The 22,013-nt window shown below is 36.2% G+C and overlaps 1 protein-coding gene across 1 annotated transcript; it reads right to left on the bottom strand.

Moving 5' to 3' along the window:
* Window positions 1-3,166: 3,166 nt before the first annotated feature.
* LOC142175424 (transcription factor IBH1-like 1) lies at window positions 3,167-4,310 on the bottom strand. Its single transcript, XM_075242143.1, has 2 exons — window positions 4,174-4,310; window positions 3,167-3,773 (listed from the first exon to the last, which is right to left on the bottom strand). Exon 2 carries the CDS (start codon window positions 3,770-3,772, stop codon window positions 3,194-3,196), a length of 579 nt encoding a protein of 192 aa, XP_075098244.1. The 5' UTR covers window position 3,773; window positions 4,174-4,310; the 3' UTR covers window positions 3,167-3,193.
* Between the last annotated feature and the right edge of the window lie 17,703 nt (window positions 4,311-22,013).

Here is a 22,013-nt window from a genome sequence, read left to right as displayed (position 1 = left end):
AGCTGAGATGTAATATGTAATGTTAATTATGTAGAACAAATGTACTAAATCATACATGTAGTTTCTTTCTTGAATGCCTCTTGAAATTGGGAAGATAAGTCAACACCTACCGGACATGATATAGGAACATTCTCCTCTTTTTGAATGTCATACATGTGTCTTGTATCCAACAATTGGAAATATAATATAGAGTATTTGTTGATAATTTAGTAATATGTTTAACCTATGTAAGACATGTCATCAAATTGTATTAAAACTGATCAAATACTTGTTTTAGTGTTGCTGCCCAATACTTGTTTAGCATTACTGCCATGATATTGTTGTGTGTTATTTGCTTTGTAATGCTCATCATTGTTTCCAGAACTGCCACTAAACTGCAAGCAAACTTTTTGAGACTATATTCTTTATGAATGCTAATATAAACATAAACAAGGTAAAAATATTTTTCAAAATGACTATATTTTGAATGAAACATTAACATCGATGTTAGTATCCTGTTGACTTTGTACTGCATGTAATACAAAATAGCCTAATAACCTAGTTCTTCAAAAACCTAGAGAACCAAAAAAGCTTAAAATGTATCTGACAATAAGAGGCTTACAAATATATAAAATAGCCTAAAAATTAAGAATTAGGTATACCTCTGTCTTGAACAATCTAAGGTCTGAACCGACTTAAGGATAAATATTTGGCATAAGATAAATTACAGAAACTAGCTAGGAATATCATAAGTTGTTACCTTTTCAACATCTTTTCTTAATTTTTTTTAGTTGTTTCAGAATAACTTTCTTCTCATCTATTCCCATTGACTACTTATTGCCAGATGAAGATGGAGTATTTGTCGGATGTTCGGCCTGCGTTTTAGCTTCTTCAAACATATATTCAACTTTGTCTGGCAAAATTATTCTAGAAAGTTCTTCTAGGGCTTCAATCATGTTGGTGAACTGAGTGAAATAAAAATATGAAGGAGTTAGTCACCATATGTATATAAATTGTAGTTATATTGTCTGTACCATAAACATGTAGAATTGTTGTGTTAAGTATGTCAATATTTTGAGATACCTTATACAAATATGAAAAACAATTACCTTGATCCATGAGCAATCAGCTTTGGACATATAGCTATATTCTAAAGTTTTTCATAGGATTGCGTAATTATTTTTTCTACAATTGAATTGAATTTGGCGATATAATGTCAAAATTAGCGATAATGCTTCATCTCAATGGTCGGTGGGATAGCTTTGGGAGATACAAAGATTTTGATGTTGACGGAATTATAGTCAATGATGATTCAAATTATAGTCAATTGAATGCCGCAATTGTAGAGCACCTAATGATCGATACTTATGTAAAAATCATCCATATCAAATACACAGTCAACGAGTATTGTCCTCCAATGGAAATTCGAAGCGATATGGGAGTTCGAGTGTATATGGAGACGAAAAAGGAAAACAAAAACGAAAACTTAGGAATGTGTCCTCATCTGTATATAACAATAAGGGATTTCGATTTAGATTGCAGTATGTCAAATGTGAGCACAATTGCAGGTTTGCTCTATTTTTTTAGTCCTGATGTTTTGCAATTTCAAGTGTTCTACAATTTTACTACAAATTATCTACAACTATACTACATAACAAATATAGTTCAACTGTTATGTCTCTAAAAACAATTGAAGTGTAACTGTTACACAGTAACTATGGTAAAAAGTAAATTATGATCACAGAACAAAGTATCTATAAGTATAATACAAATTTAATTTATGTCAAATATTGAACGCCTGAAGATATAGAGGTCTGAATTACTATACTTTTAAATGCGTGCAGGTACATCTGATTATCGTAATACTAACATGGTACAATTGTCAAGCAATAGTAACACATTTAGAGAAGTATCAGGAACAATGAAGTTGATTGATATGACAACATCCCCAACAATTATGGAATATGAAAGTATAATCATAACAGAACATACGCTAAAAGTAATTGAAGTAGGCCAAGTTTACCAAGACAAGCAAATAATTGTCTTCACGCTAATCTGCAACAGTTTTCTTGAGAAGTTTTTATTTTGAATTTGTTGCCTTGTTTATGAAAAACAAGAGGAAATTTGCGTAAAAGAAGGATTCTATAGATTTGTTGCCTTGTTTATGAGGCGATGATTGCGTCTAAATTTTGTAACTGAAATATACGCTGTCCCAAAATCGGGCGTCTAAAAAAGGAAGTGGTGTCTATTTTAAACGAATGTATATTTTTTGTAGCTAAAACTTGTTTAGATCGGGTAAATTCCAAAATTGGGACAATTTTGGTAATAAGATTTCATATAGTGTATAGGAAAGAAAAAAATCCAAAATTGGAACAATTTTGGTAATAAGATTTCATATAGCGTATAGGAAAGAAAAAATCCATTTGTAAGAGCAAGGAGTATTGATTAGGTTAAGAGGTTTAATCTGGTTTATCATTTCGTAATCAAAGAAGGGACAAGGATACCTTATTTAACATTATTTATTTTTCTTTTTTAGACAGAAATGGCTCCTGATTTTGAAGATGAATATAAATAAGTAGTTTTTTTTTTACTTCATCCTTGCTAAAAATTACTTTATGTAGGCCTAAATTTATGTCAAAAATGATATGGGTGCGACTTTTTCCTGATTTCAAGATCAATATAATCATAGTATTTTTTATATACCATCCTTGCATTAAAAAGAAGAATAAGAAGAAAAAGGCAAAACTCCCTCATTTTTATTTGGCAAAAACAATCATGAAATGTGGAAATAAATAAATTAAAAGCTATAGTCATCTTCTCAATTTAACTTTATAATAACATACATCTACTGAGCATGGTGGATCTTGACCTTCATACACGGGTTCGGTCGAAACCAGTACCTTTTATTCAAACTCTATATTTGTCTTTAAAAATTTATTGAATATGTATAAATTATAAATTTAGAGTCAGTAACTTCGAAGGAATACAATCTCGGACCCATTAACTTCAATTTCTCGCTTCGCCTCTGCTATATATATATATATATATATATATATATATATATACACACACATTGTTAGGTGCAGAGAGTAGCATCGTCTTCTTCTAATTCTTCTTCTTAATAATCAGACTAGAAAGGTTAATAAAGAGAAGAAATTAATTAAGTACTTCATGATATAAAAAATAGAAGAAGAAAAAGAATGACTATATATGATTATGTTTTGGTATGAGAGAGCTGATCAGTAGCATTAGCAAGATGCCTCATAACATCAACTTGAACTCTTAGTGAAAGGATATAATCTAGGGTTTCTTTGATCAAAAACATATCATTATCCATGTATTCTCCTCCAGGGACAAGTGTTTTAAGAACTTGTGTTCTCTTCTTCACTAATCTTCTTGCCATACAACGAGCTAAACCAATTCGTGGAGACATTTGTTTAGTTTTTCTTGATATGCTGCAGCTTTTCTTGAGGATTTTCTTGCTTCTGAAGCTCTTCTGTGACATGGCCAGCCTCATTATTGAAGCTTTTTTTATTCTTTCAGAGTCGTCGTCGCCGAGGATATGGGTAACAATGAACTTGTTATTGTCATCTTCTGAAGCATTGGCGATAAGGGCATGACTCCAATATGTTGTTTTTGAGTTTCTTGTGGAAGCCATGGCCACATCTGCTGATAGCTTTATAGCTTTCTTTCTCTCCATTATGCTCATTTCTTTCTTTGTACCATTGTATGCTTTAAGTCCTTGAATCCATTTCTTGAGAAATTCTTGCTTGACTGAACTAGGATTCCGCATTCTATAAAAAAATAAAAATAAAAATATAAGAATGAAATATATTCATGTAGGTTAATTAAACTTAATTAGAAATCCAGAAAGAAATTCGACTATAGAGTTATTGACATATTAACCACAAAAAGAAATCCATAATTGACTTTTTGGGTCGACAAATGATACTATGTTAGGACTACAATAGACAGACAGGTTCGAATATATACATGTTAAGAACATGCAAAATTGGTTAACCTTGACTAACTACTCCCGTTCACTTTTACTTTTCAAGTTTTGCATAGTCAAACTATATAAATACTGAGACAAATTACAAATTATATTACTTTTCGTTTAAAATATTAAAAAGAATCTAATCCAATTTAGTTTCAAAGATTAGTCAAATTGCGAAAAAGTAGTAAGTGAAATACCTTAGCGAACCTTCTTCTATAATAAGCAACAGAAGATAATTCCTTCGAAGGTTTCAAATAAAGAATTTAAGTAGCAGAAATCTGTTGCAGCAGCTATGTGTAGTATAGCTTAAGGAGAAGAACAAGAGAGAGAAGGGAAATGAGAAGGAGAAAGAGAAGTGAAAAGTAGCCATTATTTATTTGCTCCAAGGGAAATGAGGATGGTGGGCCAATGAGTGAAGGACACAGCACATGCAGGCACATGGAAGCCTTTGGCCCACCTAAAACCCTAAATGAGAGGAATAATTTTTTTAAAAGGTCCCTTAATGTCATGCAAACCTAACATTTGTCACTTATTATGACAACAAAAGTAACACTAACACAAATCCCACCTAATTATTTTGCTCACATGACTAACATTTTCATTCTTGACTAGAAAACGGCATTAACACTTATATTGCTCCTTCACTAATTTTTACGCTGCCAAGGTCAGGAAATAGAGCAAAAAACGAAAAACGAAAGATTAGATAAATATAAAATAAAAATTTACTTACAAATCCTCAAGAAATAAACTTAATATCGAAATTTTTGCTTATCAATTCTAATTTAATATTTTTTCAATTTTTTCCCTTAGTTTGAGGTAGTAATGTGCTTTATGACTTAGTACGTACTTAAGAAGGGGATAATTGGATAAAGAAGTTCAAAGGAAAAAGGTTAAACAAATAACATTCACGAATTAATCTTTTTTTTCTTCTTAATTTTTCATCCTATTCGACTAAAGAAACAAATGATATGATATAAGCTAATATTTGATGCAATGAATCATAATTTTAGGGGTCGTTTGGTACGAGGTATAAGAAGGTATAATGCTGGTATAAAAATTTAATATCATCTTAATACTTTGTTTGGTTAGCAAAGCTGATATAAGTTATTCCGGGATTAAAATTAGTAGCGGGATAACTTATACGTTGTAGAGGGTGGGATAATTAGTGCCGGGACAACTTATACCTTCTTCTTAGAAATAATGCAATTGTCATTTTTAATACAACATACCAAACAATGAATAAAAACTAATACCAGGATAACTAATCCCAACATATATAACTAATCTTATTATAACTTACCCCAACATATATAATTAATCTCATCATAACTTATCCCGTCACAAGCCGTATTCAAACCAAACGAGCTTAAAGTTTGATTTGTAAGCTTGTCGTTTCTTCAAAGTACACAGTCGATCATAAATAAAATAGCCAAACAAGATTATGGCAAATATGGGACAAAGAGAAATAAGCGTCATTTGCGTCAACTCTCTCTTTTACTTTACCTCCAATTTTTCTCTCTCTAATATCAACCTTTTTAGGGAACGGTGGCTTTTTGGCTTGAATTTGTTTTTGCTATCAAAATCTTAAACGACAGAAAAGAAAATCAATGAAATTAATATCACGAACTTGATTGCCAAAGAAGCATATGCAAATTTAGTAACTCCTAGCTGTTTGATACAAATGTTTAACTGGTGGGGGTGGGGGATAGGTGGTTAATTTGAGACTGTCAAAGAACCTTAAATGGGGCTTTGGAATTTATAGTAGTACATTGAAATATTTATGATATTTCGGGTAAAGATTACACAAAAGATACTGAATAAGAAAAGGAAGAATTGGCAGGATCCGGAAAACGTGGTGAGGTTGGGTGGATTGAGGGCCCTGGAACAAAGAAAATCTTAAGGCATAGGTTTAAGCTATGACATAAAAGGAAAAATCACTCACATGGTCTCCACATGGGGGTTTTCGAATGTGTGGTTCACGAGAGGGTGAAGTGTTTCTCTCAAACGTACGCGCAAGTATACGTGATCGACAAGTAATATAAGATAGTAAGTTCAAATATCGTACTCACAGGGACTTGTGATTAATTATTTACTAAATTAAACTAAGACAATTAATCTATTCAAACACTTTTCTAAAGATTATTAACTACAACTAATCTAGAGTCGAAAACTAAGAAATTAAGAAAAATAAGTCTGCAATCTTAGAGATGAATTCAACGGGAGCCGATATTCTAGAGCTATGGGTTAGCTAACAATCCCGTTGAGTTTTTCACTTAGATTGTCTAATTAATTTATCTGATTTATTGGTTGACATTGTTAATATTACTCGTAGTATTCTTCTGAATTACTACTCGCCTATTCAAGCTAACCTAACGCCTATATTCCTATGAAATTAGCTATGATTGACAAGAATGCATTAATAATTCCTGTATAATAACCAAATAAGGCGATTAGGTATATTTCTATCCTAACTGCAAATCCGTTCTCGATGCTTAAGTTCAAGATCTTGCTCTACTCATTCTTATATGCAATCTACAATTCCCTCTCCCGAGTTCAATCCTAGATTCATAGATAATATTCAATTGGTAATCAAGCAATCAAATAATTAAGTGCAAGATTGAATAAATAAACCAATATAATAAAATAATGAGAACAATTCAAGCTTCAAACTACAACATTCATGCAACACCCAAAACTCTGGAACTAATAAACTATGAAATTAAAGAAAGAGAAGAGAAGAAAAACTAGTTAAAAGCCTCCTCCAAAGTGTGGTGTGTGTTCTCCTCCCAAAATGTGTTAGATCTCCCAAAGTGGTGGCTCCTCTACCTCCAAAAAAAAGTTTGATTCCCTCCCAAATTAGGTTTAGAATTATTTTTATCCGCATTGGAAGGGGGGGGGGAGGTGGGCCGAAATACCCCTGACCCGAACGAAATAGGAGAGACTTCCCGTCACCAGCGCCCTGGGTAGCGTGGGGCGCTATCCCTGGTGCTGGAAAAATTGAGGTTCTGGAAACTAGGCCACAGTTAGTGCTCCACACTACCTGTGGCGCTACAAATGGTTATTTTATATTTTCGCTCCTTTTTGGCACAAATCTTGCACCTTTCAGCCCATATTGCTTCTGGATGATTCCTACACATAAAAATACCAAGAATTAGCATAAATCATGATATTTCACATCCGAAAATCTACGAAACACGAGTAAAATACGAGGCAATATTTATACACTATACACACACATACACATACACGTATATATATATATATATATATATATATATATATATATATATATATATATATATATATATATATATATATATATATATATATATATATATACTAAAGCTAAATATCAACACCCCACACATAGACTCTTGCTCGTCCTCGAGCAATGGCACTAACAACTCTATCCTAACTATGTACAAATCTCAACATCCCATACATAGATTCTTGCTCGTCCTCGAGCAATGGGACTATCAACTACACCCTAACAACGTACATATCAGCAAGGGGGAGCAATTCAAATATTTTTCTTTAACATGCACTCTACCAATGACCATGGTTGATAGCAACAATTACACTGTAGCATATGCAATCACTAGAACTTCCCTTTACTTATCCTATTCTTCAATAATATTCATATCACAGACAACGTGCTCATAACAATCTTAGCCTAAAAATCCGACTCAATATCATAATGCACTCATGTCTTGAACACCCAACATCATAGAGAAGTCTTATAACGTTACCCATCTCTTGTGAAACCATGTGCCCTCACAACAAGAAAAAAAAAGTAAGTTGAATCCACACATTCGAATGTCATGATCAAATATAATTTAAGGACTCACATTTTTCAAAGAAAATCTCTCTCTCACAAAGAAGTCGCATGCATGCAAAAGGTACCATAAGCTTGCCCATAATGTGAATCTCCACTAATGTAGGCTCACTCGATCTAAAATCAATTAGGACTTTATATGGTTGTATTGTAGGCAAAGGGACTGACGATCTCAAAGCACACACCTAAATATGCTCGCTAATTAAAGATAGTATAGAAAATTATCGTATCCACAAGGATTAGAGTTAAACAGTATTTTCGTAACTTGTAGCTAGATTGCTATCCAAGATGATCGACAATTGAGATTATATGATTAAGAACTAAAATTAACTAAGACTCTAGATCTAATTGACTAATGACAATTGAACAAAATTAAGCAAGAAAGAAATCAATAGGAGAAAATAGGGGTTGATTGGATAGGTGCAAGATAATTGTCTGGGATTTAACTCTTGTTAATTCACTTCTAATGTTCAAGTGAGTCTCTCGAATTCACTCAATTATTAGTTCAAACGTTTAGTAGAAACTCCTCTCTCGATTAAGTCTCAACCTCACAATATGAACCAATTTATGCTCGGGGAAGATATGCACGAATTCGTAGTGAACTGGTCTTTAGGAGAACCTCTTTCGATTATCCTCCTAACTAGGTCTAAACAATAATTCAACTATTCTCTTTTTATTACTAAGAAGAATCAATGAATTCAACCAACAAGATGATGCAAAAACATCACAAGTTATGCCTCTCTCGATTACATGAACATGTGAATATAGATGCAATAATTAAATCACCCAAAATAATTCAATACATAAAAACTAGAGTTAATATCCACAAACAATCATCACAACACTAAATCCATCAATCCCTAAAGAGAACTACTCCATAGATATGGAGTAATTCATCACAAATATAAAGCAAAGCATTAAACGATCCAAACTCTTGTCTTGAGTGAGGATTGAATGATGAATTCCTTGTGCTTTGGCTTCTCCACCTTCTCTCTAGCCTCCTTAGGTCTTAGATGTGTCAAAAGTCTAGAAAATACTATTTTTCCATATATTTATACCAAGTAGGGTCGGGCCCAAATGAAATCACCATTTCCTAGACGAAATAGGAAAACTTGCAAACTTATTATATTTCATGCGTCGCACTGTGCGTAGCATTAGTGCTTTTTCCTAACAGACCCCAAAAACCCAGTCTCTGAAGTTTGCTATTTTCTGACAGATATTTACACTGATGCGTCGCACTATGCGTAGCAGGGTGCATAGCATCCGTATATTTTTTTAGCAGATTATTCTTCCTTGAATTTTGATACCCAGAAGTGATCCTCGACCCCCGAATACGATTTTGGCTTATTCCTTTGGGCTTTTACTCTGACTTCAAAGCTCCAATTACCTCGAATTAGTTCCATAACATCCACATAACTTGGAATCGCTCCTACAAGGCATTAAACATACAATTAGTGAAAAACACTAGCAATTAATGCTCAAACTCAATTAAAGTGCAGTAAATTGGAATGTAATACGCGACTAAAATATGAGATTATAGTCTACCATCAAGGACGGGTATGATATATTTAGGGTTAGTGGTTCACTCTCCTAAGCACTTTAACACATCACATGATAAACTTTAAGCAAAATTTTTTAATCCACTTCAATTTCACAAACAATATCACTCCCCAATTTCACAAACAATATCACTTCAATTTCACAAACAATATCACTCCCCACTTCAATTTATTCATCTATATCTTTTTTCTTTAATTTTCTCTAGTGGTGTATTATTCTACAAAATAAGTACACCTTTCTTTCTTTCATTGGTTCCACTCGAAAGCCACCCCACACTTAGTACTTACTTCTTCTAGCGCTCATTTCACAATTAAAGTGCTTTCAGAGGTAACATGATAAAAAAAAAATATCAATTCATAACAAAAAGGGTATAGGCTCGTAATGTGGGTACCAAACAAAATTCTATAGTCTCAAAAGGGTTTACTAGGGATATATTTTATTTGTGATAAGCAATTAAGCTAAAATAGATCAAAGAAGGCCTAAAATTATTTTTCAAACCAAGCATCACCTAAAATTTTGCTTCTGACTCATATACCGGATAAGTTCTAGACTCAATCACAATAACATGGAATACACAAAAACCTTACTACATACATGGCACATGACTCACTAAGAATAAGTCAGTTAGTGTTACATTCTCTGTGAAACAAAATATTTGACAATTAGTTTAGGAGGTTTCTTATAAGCTTTGATCATCAGAAGTGTTATGAAAAAATATTTTTCAATCAAACACCAAGGAAAAGAAGTGTTTGAGTAGGTTAAAACTCTTCTTCAAATATTTTTCATCACGCCTTTAGTTGGTATCATTCAACCCCTTATCAGTTTTTTTAGTTTTTTCTGTTATTCTTCATTTGTTCTTCATTTGTTTTTAGTGGTTCTGGCTGAATGTAAACATTTAAAAGTTTATTTGATGATTTTGATTTGCTATTCACTTTGGCATATTGTCATTCTAAGTTAACAAGTGCTTGAAGGGGTAACGACTTTATTTATCCTTTTTTGCAGGTGAAGAAAATAAAGACGGAAGAAGTAAAGATCTAAACCTTACTTAAGAAGATTTTGGAATGTTGATGAAACTTTTGATGTCTTAGAAATCTTTTGTTATCGAACACTTTGAACCTTATGTCAACTCTTGAATTGTAAAACTTATGCACCATGGTTTAGAATATTTTGCTTTTATGGATATTTATTACTACCTTGTTGGATAATATGGATTTGGATTATTGAAGTTTATGAATAGTTTTATTTTGTGAATTATATGAACGGTAAAATGGCAGTTTACAATTTATTATATATGTAAATATTTATTTATAATCAGGGTTATATTATTGTTTCAGCTAAACCTCAGCAATAGGTCTGTTGCAATAGACTAAAAACAACCGTTGCAATAGGTAATAAAAAAACCTTGCAATAGATTCAATAAATCGTTGTAATATCCTCATATAGCCGTTACAATAGCTTCTAGAACGGTTGTATAAAATTATATGGTAACGGTTTAGAAATGCTGCAATAGTCTGGAAAAATTCGTTGTTGCAGAAAGAGTAATAACCGTTGCAATAGATGGGGATACAACAACGGTTATCACAGCCGTTGCAAGAACCGATGCAATATAGCTATCACAATGCGATCTGATGTGACAGACCCTATAGCGTTGCTATAGGGAAACGACAACAGTTTAATTCTCTATGCCAACGATTTTGCATGTGTTGCCATAGACTCATTTTCAAGTAGTGGCAACTCTCCTAACTCATTACATCAAGAATATTTAAAATAGACTAAGCACAATAGTGTAACATCTTCACCTAAAGAACTAACTCAAAAGTACCATGTATTATTTACAACTTACTCACTTATTCTAATATAGAGGTCAACAACATTGCCTTTTCTTCATGAATCAAGTGCCCTCACAATAATAGAGAGTAGTTCCACACACATTAAAATTTAAGAATAATTAGGAACTCAAGATAGAAAGAATTCACTCACTCTCAGAAATAATATTCATATGCCACAAAATATGAACCATAGGCTTGCCCGTAGTGTAATACTCAACTAATCAAGCCCATTCAGTCAAGGATCAAATAGGAATTTCATTGGTTGTAATGTAAGCTGCAGGATGAGTAAGATACATTTAGATATAAGAGTGACTACACCTCCCTAAGCACTTTAATACGTACATTTCATTTTTTGAAACCCCACACTTATGTCGAACCAATACTCCACTTTTACATCAATTTACATTAACTCCCAACTTCTTTAAGCACAATTACATCAAGAGTTACCACTTATCAAGGAATATTTTTCACAATCGTACAACTAATCTCCTTCTTCTTTTTTTTTTTTATTTTTTTTTCAATTCAAGTGGCTCTTATGTCACGATCCAAAATCCAACTAGTCGTGATGGTACCTAACCCAACCCGTTAGGTAAGCCGATTACCAACTATCAAATTTCAATAATAATTATTAAAGCAATTTAAATGAATAAAGGTCTTAATCGTGTACAATCCCCAAGAACTGGTAGTACAAATCATGAGCTTCTAAGAATAGAGTATACAAAGCGGAAATGAAATAAATACATAGTCTGCTTGAATAATATATAAACAGAGCTTTTATAAATCTAAGGCAGTAGCCTGAACAAAAAGCAGCTACAACAGGAACGCAGGTACATCTTCAAGTCCCGCAACCATCGAGTACAACAACAACAACAGCCAACATCTACACGTAATGTGCAGAAGTGTAGTATCAGTACAACCAACCCCATGTACTGAGTAAGTAACAAACCTATCCGTAGGTTGAAAGTAGTGACAAGATTTTACTAAGGTCAAGTCCAAAACCAATAGTCCATAACAACAATAAACAAATAACACCAGAAGTAACTCAGAGATAAAATGCTTAGCCAAATCATGATTTCAAAATAATAGTTCTTCCTTTCAAATCCATCAGTAAAAACTCAAATCTTTTGCCGGAGTTGCCAAAAATGTGAATAGTTTGAAAACATAAAATTCCTCCCAATATCTTGCCAAAAATAAATAAGATGTTTCATTTTCCTTTCGGATAACCCGTGTAAAAACAAATGCATCACTATGCCCATCTGTCAAAAATGTGTGAAAAATCATGAATGATGTGATGTTGTACAGCATGAGGAAAAATACATCTCTATGCCTGTATGTAATGTGTGTATGCCAATGCGATGCAACTAAGTGATAAAATCATAAACAGCCCCTCGGGCAGAACAACACTCATATACAGCCTCTCGGGCAAACCTCACAGTCACTCGTGCCACTCGGGCATACCTCACAATCACTCTTTCCATTCGGGCATACTTCACAATCACTCATGCCTCCCAGTCACTCAGCACTCGGCACTCGCACTCAGTAGGTACCTGCGCTCACTGGTGGTGTGTACAGACTCCGGAGGGGCTCCTACAACCCAAGCGCTATAATCTGCACGGACAACTCACATGCTGCACAGACAACTCACGTGCTATAATAATAAAGTATGCTGCAAGCGGGCAACCCCGATCCACACTCATCCTCACAATCAGGCTCTCGGCCGATATCAACATGTTGCGGCGTGCAGCCGGATCCTATAAATATCCTCACAAATTAGGCCCTCGGCCTCACTCAATTATAAACCTCTCAAGCCACTCGGGCATTTCAGTAAAACAGGGCATTCGACCTAAAACATTTATATGCATCAAAATAGAGTCATAAAACTGAGTTATGATATGCAATGAAATGAATATGACTAAGTATGAATTTTTAATTTAACACAATAATTCACAGCAATATGGCCTCCATGGGTTCCAATAATACTGGCACATAGCCTCAACATGTTTTTTTAATATGCTTTTCAGCTCAATTTCTTTAATACATAAAACCGCATGGGAAATTCCAAGGTTATTTAACTATAAAATTCCACAAAAATAATTATGTCACAATTTCTATAGTGCACGCCCACACGCCCGTCACCTAGCATGTGCGTCACCTCCCAACAATTCACAAAATACATATATTCGATCCTATTCTTGCATTTGCGGGCCTCGCAGATGTGCATTCCCCCTTCGCACATGCGGTCGCCTCACGCCAGCCTCAGTCCGCATCTACGCAACACTTTCACACATGCGGCCTCGCAGATGACTTGCACCTGTGAGCACTTCCCAGTTCCACTCTTGGCCGCTTCTGCGACTGATCTCACGCACATGCGGCTTCGCACCTGCGATCAAAATCTTCGCAGGTGCGATCACACCAATAGGCAGCAGTTCCAGCATTTCCTTAAGTCCAAATTTGATTCGTTAACTGTCCGAAACTCACTCGAGGTCCTCAAGACGTCAACCAATTGTATCAACAAGTCCCATAACATAACATGGACCTACTCGAGGCCTCAAATCACACCTAACAACATTGAAATGACGAATTACACCTCAATTCGAAATCATTGAACCTTGAAACTTCAAATTCTATAACTTGCGCTGAAACACCTCAAATCACGTCCGATTGACCTCAAATTTTGCACACAAGTCACATTTCACATTACAGACCTATTCCAATTTCCAGAATCGGATTCCGACCCCGATATCAAAAAGTCAACCCCCTGGTCAAACTTTCCAAAAATTTAACTTTCGGCAATTCAAGCCAAATTCTACTACGGACCTCCAAATAATTTTCCGGACACGCTCCTAAGTCCAAAATCACCATGCGGAGCTATTGGAATCATCAAAACTCCATTCCGGGGTCGTTTACACATAAGTCGACATCCGGTCACTATTTTAACTTAAGCTTTAAACCTTGGAACTAAGTGTTCCAATTCATTCCAAAACCTCACCGGACCCGAACCATTTACCCCGACAATTCACACAACAACTGTAAAGTAAAATTTGAGCAGAAAAGGGGGATGTGAGGTTGTAATACTCAAAACGACCGGTCGGGTCGTTACATTCTTCCCCACTTAAACATATGTTCGTCCTCGAACGTGCCAAGAGTTGTTTCCAAGCCATCAAATCACCGTTCCATCTTACCACACACGTACCTGGGGGTGAACCTACGTCACCCTATCCCACATAGGCTTGACTACACAATACAACTGAAAATCATTAATTTAACCTTAGCTCATAAACCTTGGAGTTTAACTTCCAACCTTTAGAATTTCTTTCAAGACGCAAATCTTACATTTACACACCGTATAAGTCTGAACAAGTTGCATCGAGCTATAACTATAACCACGGATATAATCAAACAACATATTACACAACTCGCATGCTCGTAGCACCATTCCTGATTGTAGTGACTACTCCAAAACCAACTGCATACTAGTATTAAACCCATATCGAACCAAACCTCATCCCAAAACCTTCGTACACTGTTGATAATAAAAGAAACACGCAAAATTTCATGACCACTTACCAGATCAACAAGTCACGGAGCCCTCTCGCCCCAACCAGAACCATAATCCCTTTCTGAGCCGACTTTCAATATTATACTCCCGAATATACCAAAATCAAACCTGATAGTACCCATTCTAGGTCCAATGACCTTATATTACTAAACACAACTGTTCCATAGACATGCCGCACCAATATAACTCAGAGCCACAACTCGTGTCATCCGTGCACCAATACGCAACAATTCAAATGTACCCAGTCATGAAAAATGACTCAAATGAGAGAACTGCCCCGCCAGATTAACAAGTACCGCCGCACCGAAATGATGAAAATTCATCATACACCGTAGAACCATCACCTGATTCTAACACAAGGTTCATGCCTTAACATAACTCCGCTGCAATACGTGACCCCATCCAAACGTTGGTCTATATTATCTACCTCGAGTCACCCTGCTCAAAATCAATAACCACGCGCAATCCGACATCAAGTACTCAAAGTGCATTACCATAACCATGTAGAAGCAAATGACACAATGCCACACAAACTCGAAAGAACATAATCCATATGCAATCAATCATGCAATACCCAAATGCTCATATTGTTCAAATTCCGCCATAAGGCCCCAAATAGAACCGCGCCATCTGTGCACATAACCAATGAATCACAACTCCTCATAGCATAAAGGAATAAATCACAGATCATTTGAGAACACGAATAAGTTCAACATCAACCGAATGACACATTCCTCAATAATAGCAGTATGGAGCCAACCATTCCGGCTCGGTGTAAAATACACATCTTAATTGGGCCTATCAATGGACCCCCAAATCAAATCGGGTTACCCACAAATAGGTAAAAAACAATCCCTCCGAAAATCCATAATGACTGAATAATAACACATTTCATCATCTGGCTAGCTCCGGCCACAACTTCACAGTCCACAACCATGAAAAAATCTACTCGTGGGAACTCCCAATCTCCAAATCCATAGAACACGCGAATCACCATATTTGATTCCACCTCCACCGCCCGAATGCCTAACACTTCTCTCATACACGATCATCCCACGAGAAATACTTTAAAAGTTCTTCCGTGCCACTTGACAAAATTTGAATATCAACAGTCTATCAACCATGTGAGTTTCGCAATACTAATTTATACATCTGTAAGTCAAAATACAATGCGCCTTTTGAAGTTTGCCCCTTTCTCATACAACACCAAGTAGTAATAGTACTCGTCTAGTTTTTTGAAACCGTCCATGTTGTCCAACATTCGTTACCTTCTCTTTAAGACTGTACTGCCACCTTGATATGAAAACCTAGCTTTCGTACAACACATAATATCTATCTTGCCATCATGTGAAAAGCATAAGAATCTTATTATCAACTTTGAGTCACCAATAATTTACATACCATTTTAGTTAGAACCCTTTCTCTTGCTTCTTTCCAGGAGGAAATCACAATTCACAACACGTTCTCCACACCGGTAGAAACCATCAAGAAACTTTGGGATCCATTTGCACATAATCAAGCCCTTAAAACTAAATTCCTCTAACTCGACCAAGCCACGCAGGTCTCCAAGTCCAGGTGTATTGCCACAAGCACATGTAGAAAACCCCCACGTCATAAGCACCCAATGAACCGATCATATCCATTACCATACTGATCCAACCTACTACCCAGCTATCCTATTTTCTCCGAGTCCCTTCTGAATTTGTCTTTCGATTGATACTTCTTCTTGCTAAAATACCACGATCTTTAACCACAACTCACCCTACAAACCTTAGCATATAACCACAACGCCCCACAGCCCATAAGCAAATGTATTCTTCTTAAGCACCTTCAAAAATACCACAACTATAACACTCACTCTGAAAATACCTTATGTGAATTTGAAATTGTTCTTCTTGCCTTCCTTATACAAAAACGTAGAATCCCTAGTCATACAGAACTTTCGTAAGTCCAGGCACCATCAAATACAAATATCAGGTTTTATCCATACACAAGTCCGGAGAAATTATTAATTGCTATATAAAATTCTCAAACCCACTAGAATTTTTCTCGGAAGTCACCCACTTTGCTCCAATCTAAATTGCACCGCCCAAATGGGCCAAAAGACACGTGCCCCATTAGCACCACAACACTCAAAGAAGTAGCTCTACTTTAACACCACATATCAAATTCATACTCCGTACGCACTACATTATTCACCAATAACAACTCACTCATCCCGCGAATTTCATTTACTTATACGTGCAATATAATCATTAACCAGGAATTTTCCTATTCGAGTCATCCTCGATCTCAACTTTTGCAAGTCATAGCTAACCCACAAGTATGCCTCAGACCAAAATTAAAATTTAACACCTAACCATGAAATCAAATTGTCAATAGCAGACTCCCTCACTTGGCTCAAAGCCATAGATTAAAACACTTCATAATTCACAATACCCATACCCTATTACTGTCATAATACCGTAGTCAGTGCCACAAAATTCTTCTCAAGTTCATGCAACACCAACCATAAAATACCTCAATCATCCACTAAGTATGTGCTTATTTCTCTTAACACACAAGTCAACTTTCTCAACTAGATTCAGATTCAACTCTCCACCCATACACCCCGTCGGCAAAAAAGAAACTCTCTACTCACATCATCAGGAATAATCCTACGTAGATTTCTCCGCAGGGGATAATCCACCTGCTTAGCCTCAATCTGGTATCTTGTTATACCCTTTCGCATTCACAATTACTATGCAATCACTTAGTCTATTTGAGTCCAAACTCATTAACTAGACGTGAGAATTTTGTTTTATCCCAAAATTTAACAATGTGAAAGATCCTTCAAAACATTCATACTGGAGACTGTACGCCACATCAATTCGAAAGTCAAGCACCCAATGGACTTTCTTTTACATTTCAAGGAAACACTTCTCGTCATATACAAATCGTCTTAACACATCCCGCATTTGCATCATACTCATCACAAAGCCATTCTGCCGCACATCGATCCACAACTTCCACTCATAGGGATATTACCGGACATATGAGTCCAAATATACAGGTTACAACTGAAGCTACCAAGCTCAAGTTGTGGTCTAACCATTGCCTCAAGTCCTCCAGACTGGCCCATCACCAAAACACAGAATACGCACCTCGAACCTCGTTCATAGAATCATAAGTCGGCGATGCACCGCTGATACCGAGCGCTCATGTGCGCATACGAATACATGGAAGGAATTCAAAAAGTTATATTTCAAGCTGAATCAAATCCGCACGATAAGGAAGGAAGGATTGGAAGTATATATCCTAAATGCCCTGTAGCCTCTCGAAGATAAGTATGGACGTCATCATACCGATCCGCAAGACTCTACTAGACACTTGCTCATGACTTGTAGAACCTATGAACCTAGAGCTCTGATACCACCTTGTCACGACCTAAAATCCAACTAGTCGTGATGGCACCTAACCCAACCCATTAGGTAAGCCAATTACCAACTATCAAATTTCAATAATAATTATTAAAGCAATTTAAGTGAATAAAGGTTTTAATCGTGTACAATCCCCAAGAACTTGTAGTGCAAATCATGAGCTTCTAAGAATAGAGTATATAAAGCGAAAATGAAATAAATACATAGTTTGTTTGAATAATACATAAATAGAGCTTTTATAAATCTAAGGCTACCCTGAACAAAAGGCATCTACAACAGGAACGCAGGTACATCTTCAAGTCCCGCAACCATCGAGCACAGCAACAGCAGCAACCAACATCTGCACGCAATGTGCAGAAGTATAGTATCAGTACAACTGATCCCATGTACTGAGTAAGTAACAAACCTAGCCGTAGGTTGAAAGTAGTGACGAGCTTTCACTAAGGTCGGGTCCAAAACCAACAGTCCATAACAACAATAAGCAAATAACACTAGAAGTAACTCAGAGATAAAATGCTCAACCCAATCATGATTGCAAAATAATAGTTCTTCCTTTCAAATCCATCACTGAAAATTCAAATCTTTTGCCGGAATTGCCAAAAATATGAATAGTTTGAAAACATTAAATTCCTCCCAAAATCTTGTCAAAAATAAATAAGATATTTCATTTTCCATCCGGATAACCCGTGTAAAAACAAATGCATCACTATGCCCATCTGTCAAAAATGTGTGAAAAATCATGAATGATGTGATGTTGTACAACATGAGGAAAAATACATCTCTATGTCTGTATGTCATGTATGCATGCAAATGCGATGCAACTCAGTGATAAAATCATAAACAGCCCCTCGGGCAGAATATCACTCATATACAGCCCCTCGAGCAAACCTCACAGTCACGCGTGCCACTCGGGCATACCTCACAATCACTCTTGCCACCCGGGCATACCTCACAATCACACTTGCCACTCGGACATACCTCACAATCACTCATGCCTCCCAGTCACTCAGCACTCGGCATTGACACTCAATAGGTAGCTACGCTCACTGGGGGTGTGTACAGACTCCGGAGGGGCTCTACAGCCCAAGCGCTATAATCTGCACGGACAACTTACGTGCTATAATAATAAAGTATGCTGCAGGCGGGCATCCCCGATCCACACTCATCCTCACAATCAGGCCCTCGACCGATATCAACATGGTGCGGCGTGCAACCCGATCCTATAAATATCCTCAACAATCAGGATCTCGGCCTCACTCAGTCATAAACCTCTCAAGCTACTCGGGTATTTCAGTAAAACAGAGCATTCAGCCCAAAACATTTATATGCATCAAAATAGAGTTATAAAACTGAGTTATGATATGTAATGAAATGAATATGATTGAGTATGAATTTTCAATTTAACACAATAATTCACAGCAATATGACCTATGTGGGTCCCAATAATACTAGCACATAGCCTCAACATGATTTTTAATATGCTTTTCAGCTCAATTTCTTTAACACATAAAACTGCATGGGAAATGCCAAGGTTATTTAACTATAAAATTCCACAGAAATAATTATGTCACAATTTCTATAGTGCACGCCCACACGCCAGTCACCTAGCATGTGCGTCACCTCCCAACAATTCACAAAATACATATATTCAGGGTTTATACCCTCAACTCCAAGATTAGAACAGTTACTTACCTCGAACAAGCCGAATCCAATGTCGAGCAAGCTAAACAATGCTCCAGAAATCCCATTATGCGCGTATCAACTCCCGAACGGCTCGAATCTACCACAATTAATTTGATTCAGTCCACACAATTCATAGGAATTAATTCCATATCAAAATGCTAATACTTTTCACAAAATCCAAAATTACGCCCCAAAAATCACCCGTGGGGCCCACGTCTCAAAATCTGACGAAAATCACAAAATACGACAACCCATCCAATTACAAGTTCAACCATACAAATTTTACTCAAATCCGACTTCAAATTAGTATTCAAACTTGAAAATTTTATTTTGTGATATTATAGAAATTTCCTTCTATTTCTCTTGAAGATTCAATAATCTTACACCACAAATGAAGACAAATTCATGGAATATAATCACAAGGGAGTTAAGAACACTTAACCCAATTTGTGTGGAAAATTTCCTCTCCAAAATCGCCCAAACCGAGCTCCAAAATGTCCAAAATGAGAAAATAATCTCAGAACCCTTGTTTTAAACACTGCCCAGGCATTTCCGCACCTGCGCATCCGCATTTGCGGAAAAATGCGCGCCTGCAGACCGGCCCTCTAAAATCTCGCATCTGCGGCGCTATTCTCGTATCTGCGGGCCTCGCGGATGGGCATTCCCCCTTCGCACATGCGGTCGCCTCACGCCAGCCCCAGTCACACTTTCGCACCTGCGGCCTCGCAGATGCGGCCAATTCCTCGCACCTGCGAGCACTTCCCAGTCATACTCTTGGCCGCTTCTGCGACTGATCTCGCACACATGCGGCTTCGCACCTGTGATCAAAATCTTCGTAGGTGCGATCACACCAGTAGGCAGTAGTTCCAGCATTTTCTTAAGTCCAAATTTGATCCGTTAACCGTCCGAAACTCACTCGAGGCCCCCGGGACATCAACCAATTGTATCAACAAGTCCCATAACATAACACGGACCTACTCGAGGCCTAAAATCACACCTAACAACATTGAAACGATGAATTACACCTCAATTCGAAATTATTGAACCTTGAAACTTCAAATTCTATAACTTGCGCTGAAACACTTCAAATCACGTCCGATTGACCTCGAATTTTGCACATAAGTCACATTTTACATTACAGACCTATTCTAATTTCCAGAATCGGATTTCGACCCCGATATCAAAAATTCAACCCCCCGGTCAAACTTTCCAAAAATTTAACTTTCGGCAATTCAATCCAAATTCTACTACGGACCTCGAAATAATTTTTCGGACATGCTCCTAAGTCCAAAATCACCATACAGAGTTATTGGAATCATCAAAACTCCATTTCGGGGTCGTTTACACATAAGTCAACATCCGGTCACTTTTTCACTTAAGCTTTAAACCTTGGAACTAAGTGTTCCAATTCATTCCAAAACTTCACCGGACCCGAACCATTTACCCCGACAATTCACACAACAACTGTAAAGTACAATTTGAGTAGAAAATGGGGAAGCAAGGTTGTAATACTCAAAATGACCGGTCGGGTTGTTACATCTTACTTTTTCAAAATCGTGCACCTTTTTCCTTATTTCAATAGTTCCACTCGAAAGCCAAACCAACTACCCCACACTTCAATTTTTACAAAGTTCATAATGATTTCAAGTGCTCACGAGAGGTAATTGGTTCAAATAGATGATTAATTCAAACAACTAGGTAAGTCTTGTAATGTGGTTGCCAAAAAAATATGATTACAGTTCAAAATGGTTAACTACGATACATAAACAATTAGGTGGGTAAAACATATAACTAGCTCAATAAAGAAATGCCTAAATCACTTTTCAGACTGAACAAAGCTACTATTGCGCTTTGCAAACACACGGGGTAAGTTCTAGACATCAAATGCAATGCATAGAATTACACAAAAATCTCACACACACATGGCACATAACTCACTCAAGATTGGATGATCAAGACTCTCTAGTCAAAGCAGTTAAGCAAAGTTAAATTTAGACAATTTAAGGTACTTATACAAGAGTAAAAAACTGATCCAAAGTGTCACAACTAAAGCACACACTATTCTCAAGGCATAATAAAGTCAAGAGATATTGCTTCCAATTCAAATCATAGCACAAGTTTTCCTACTTCTAAAAATAAAAACTAACTACAA

The sequence above is a fragment of the Nicotiana tabacum genome, chromosome 21 (assembly GCF_000715075.1).
Source record: "Nicotiana tabacum cultivar K326 chromosome 21, ASM71507v2, whole genome shotgun sequence".
NCBI classification, from domain to species: Eukaryota; Viridiplantae; Streptophyta; class Magnoliopsida; order Solanales; family Solanaceae; genus Nicotiana; species Nicotiana tabacum.
The sequence above is the reverse complement of the archived record's forward strand: the minus strand, read 5'-3'. Positions and strand labels throughout refer to the sequence as shown.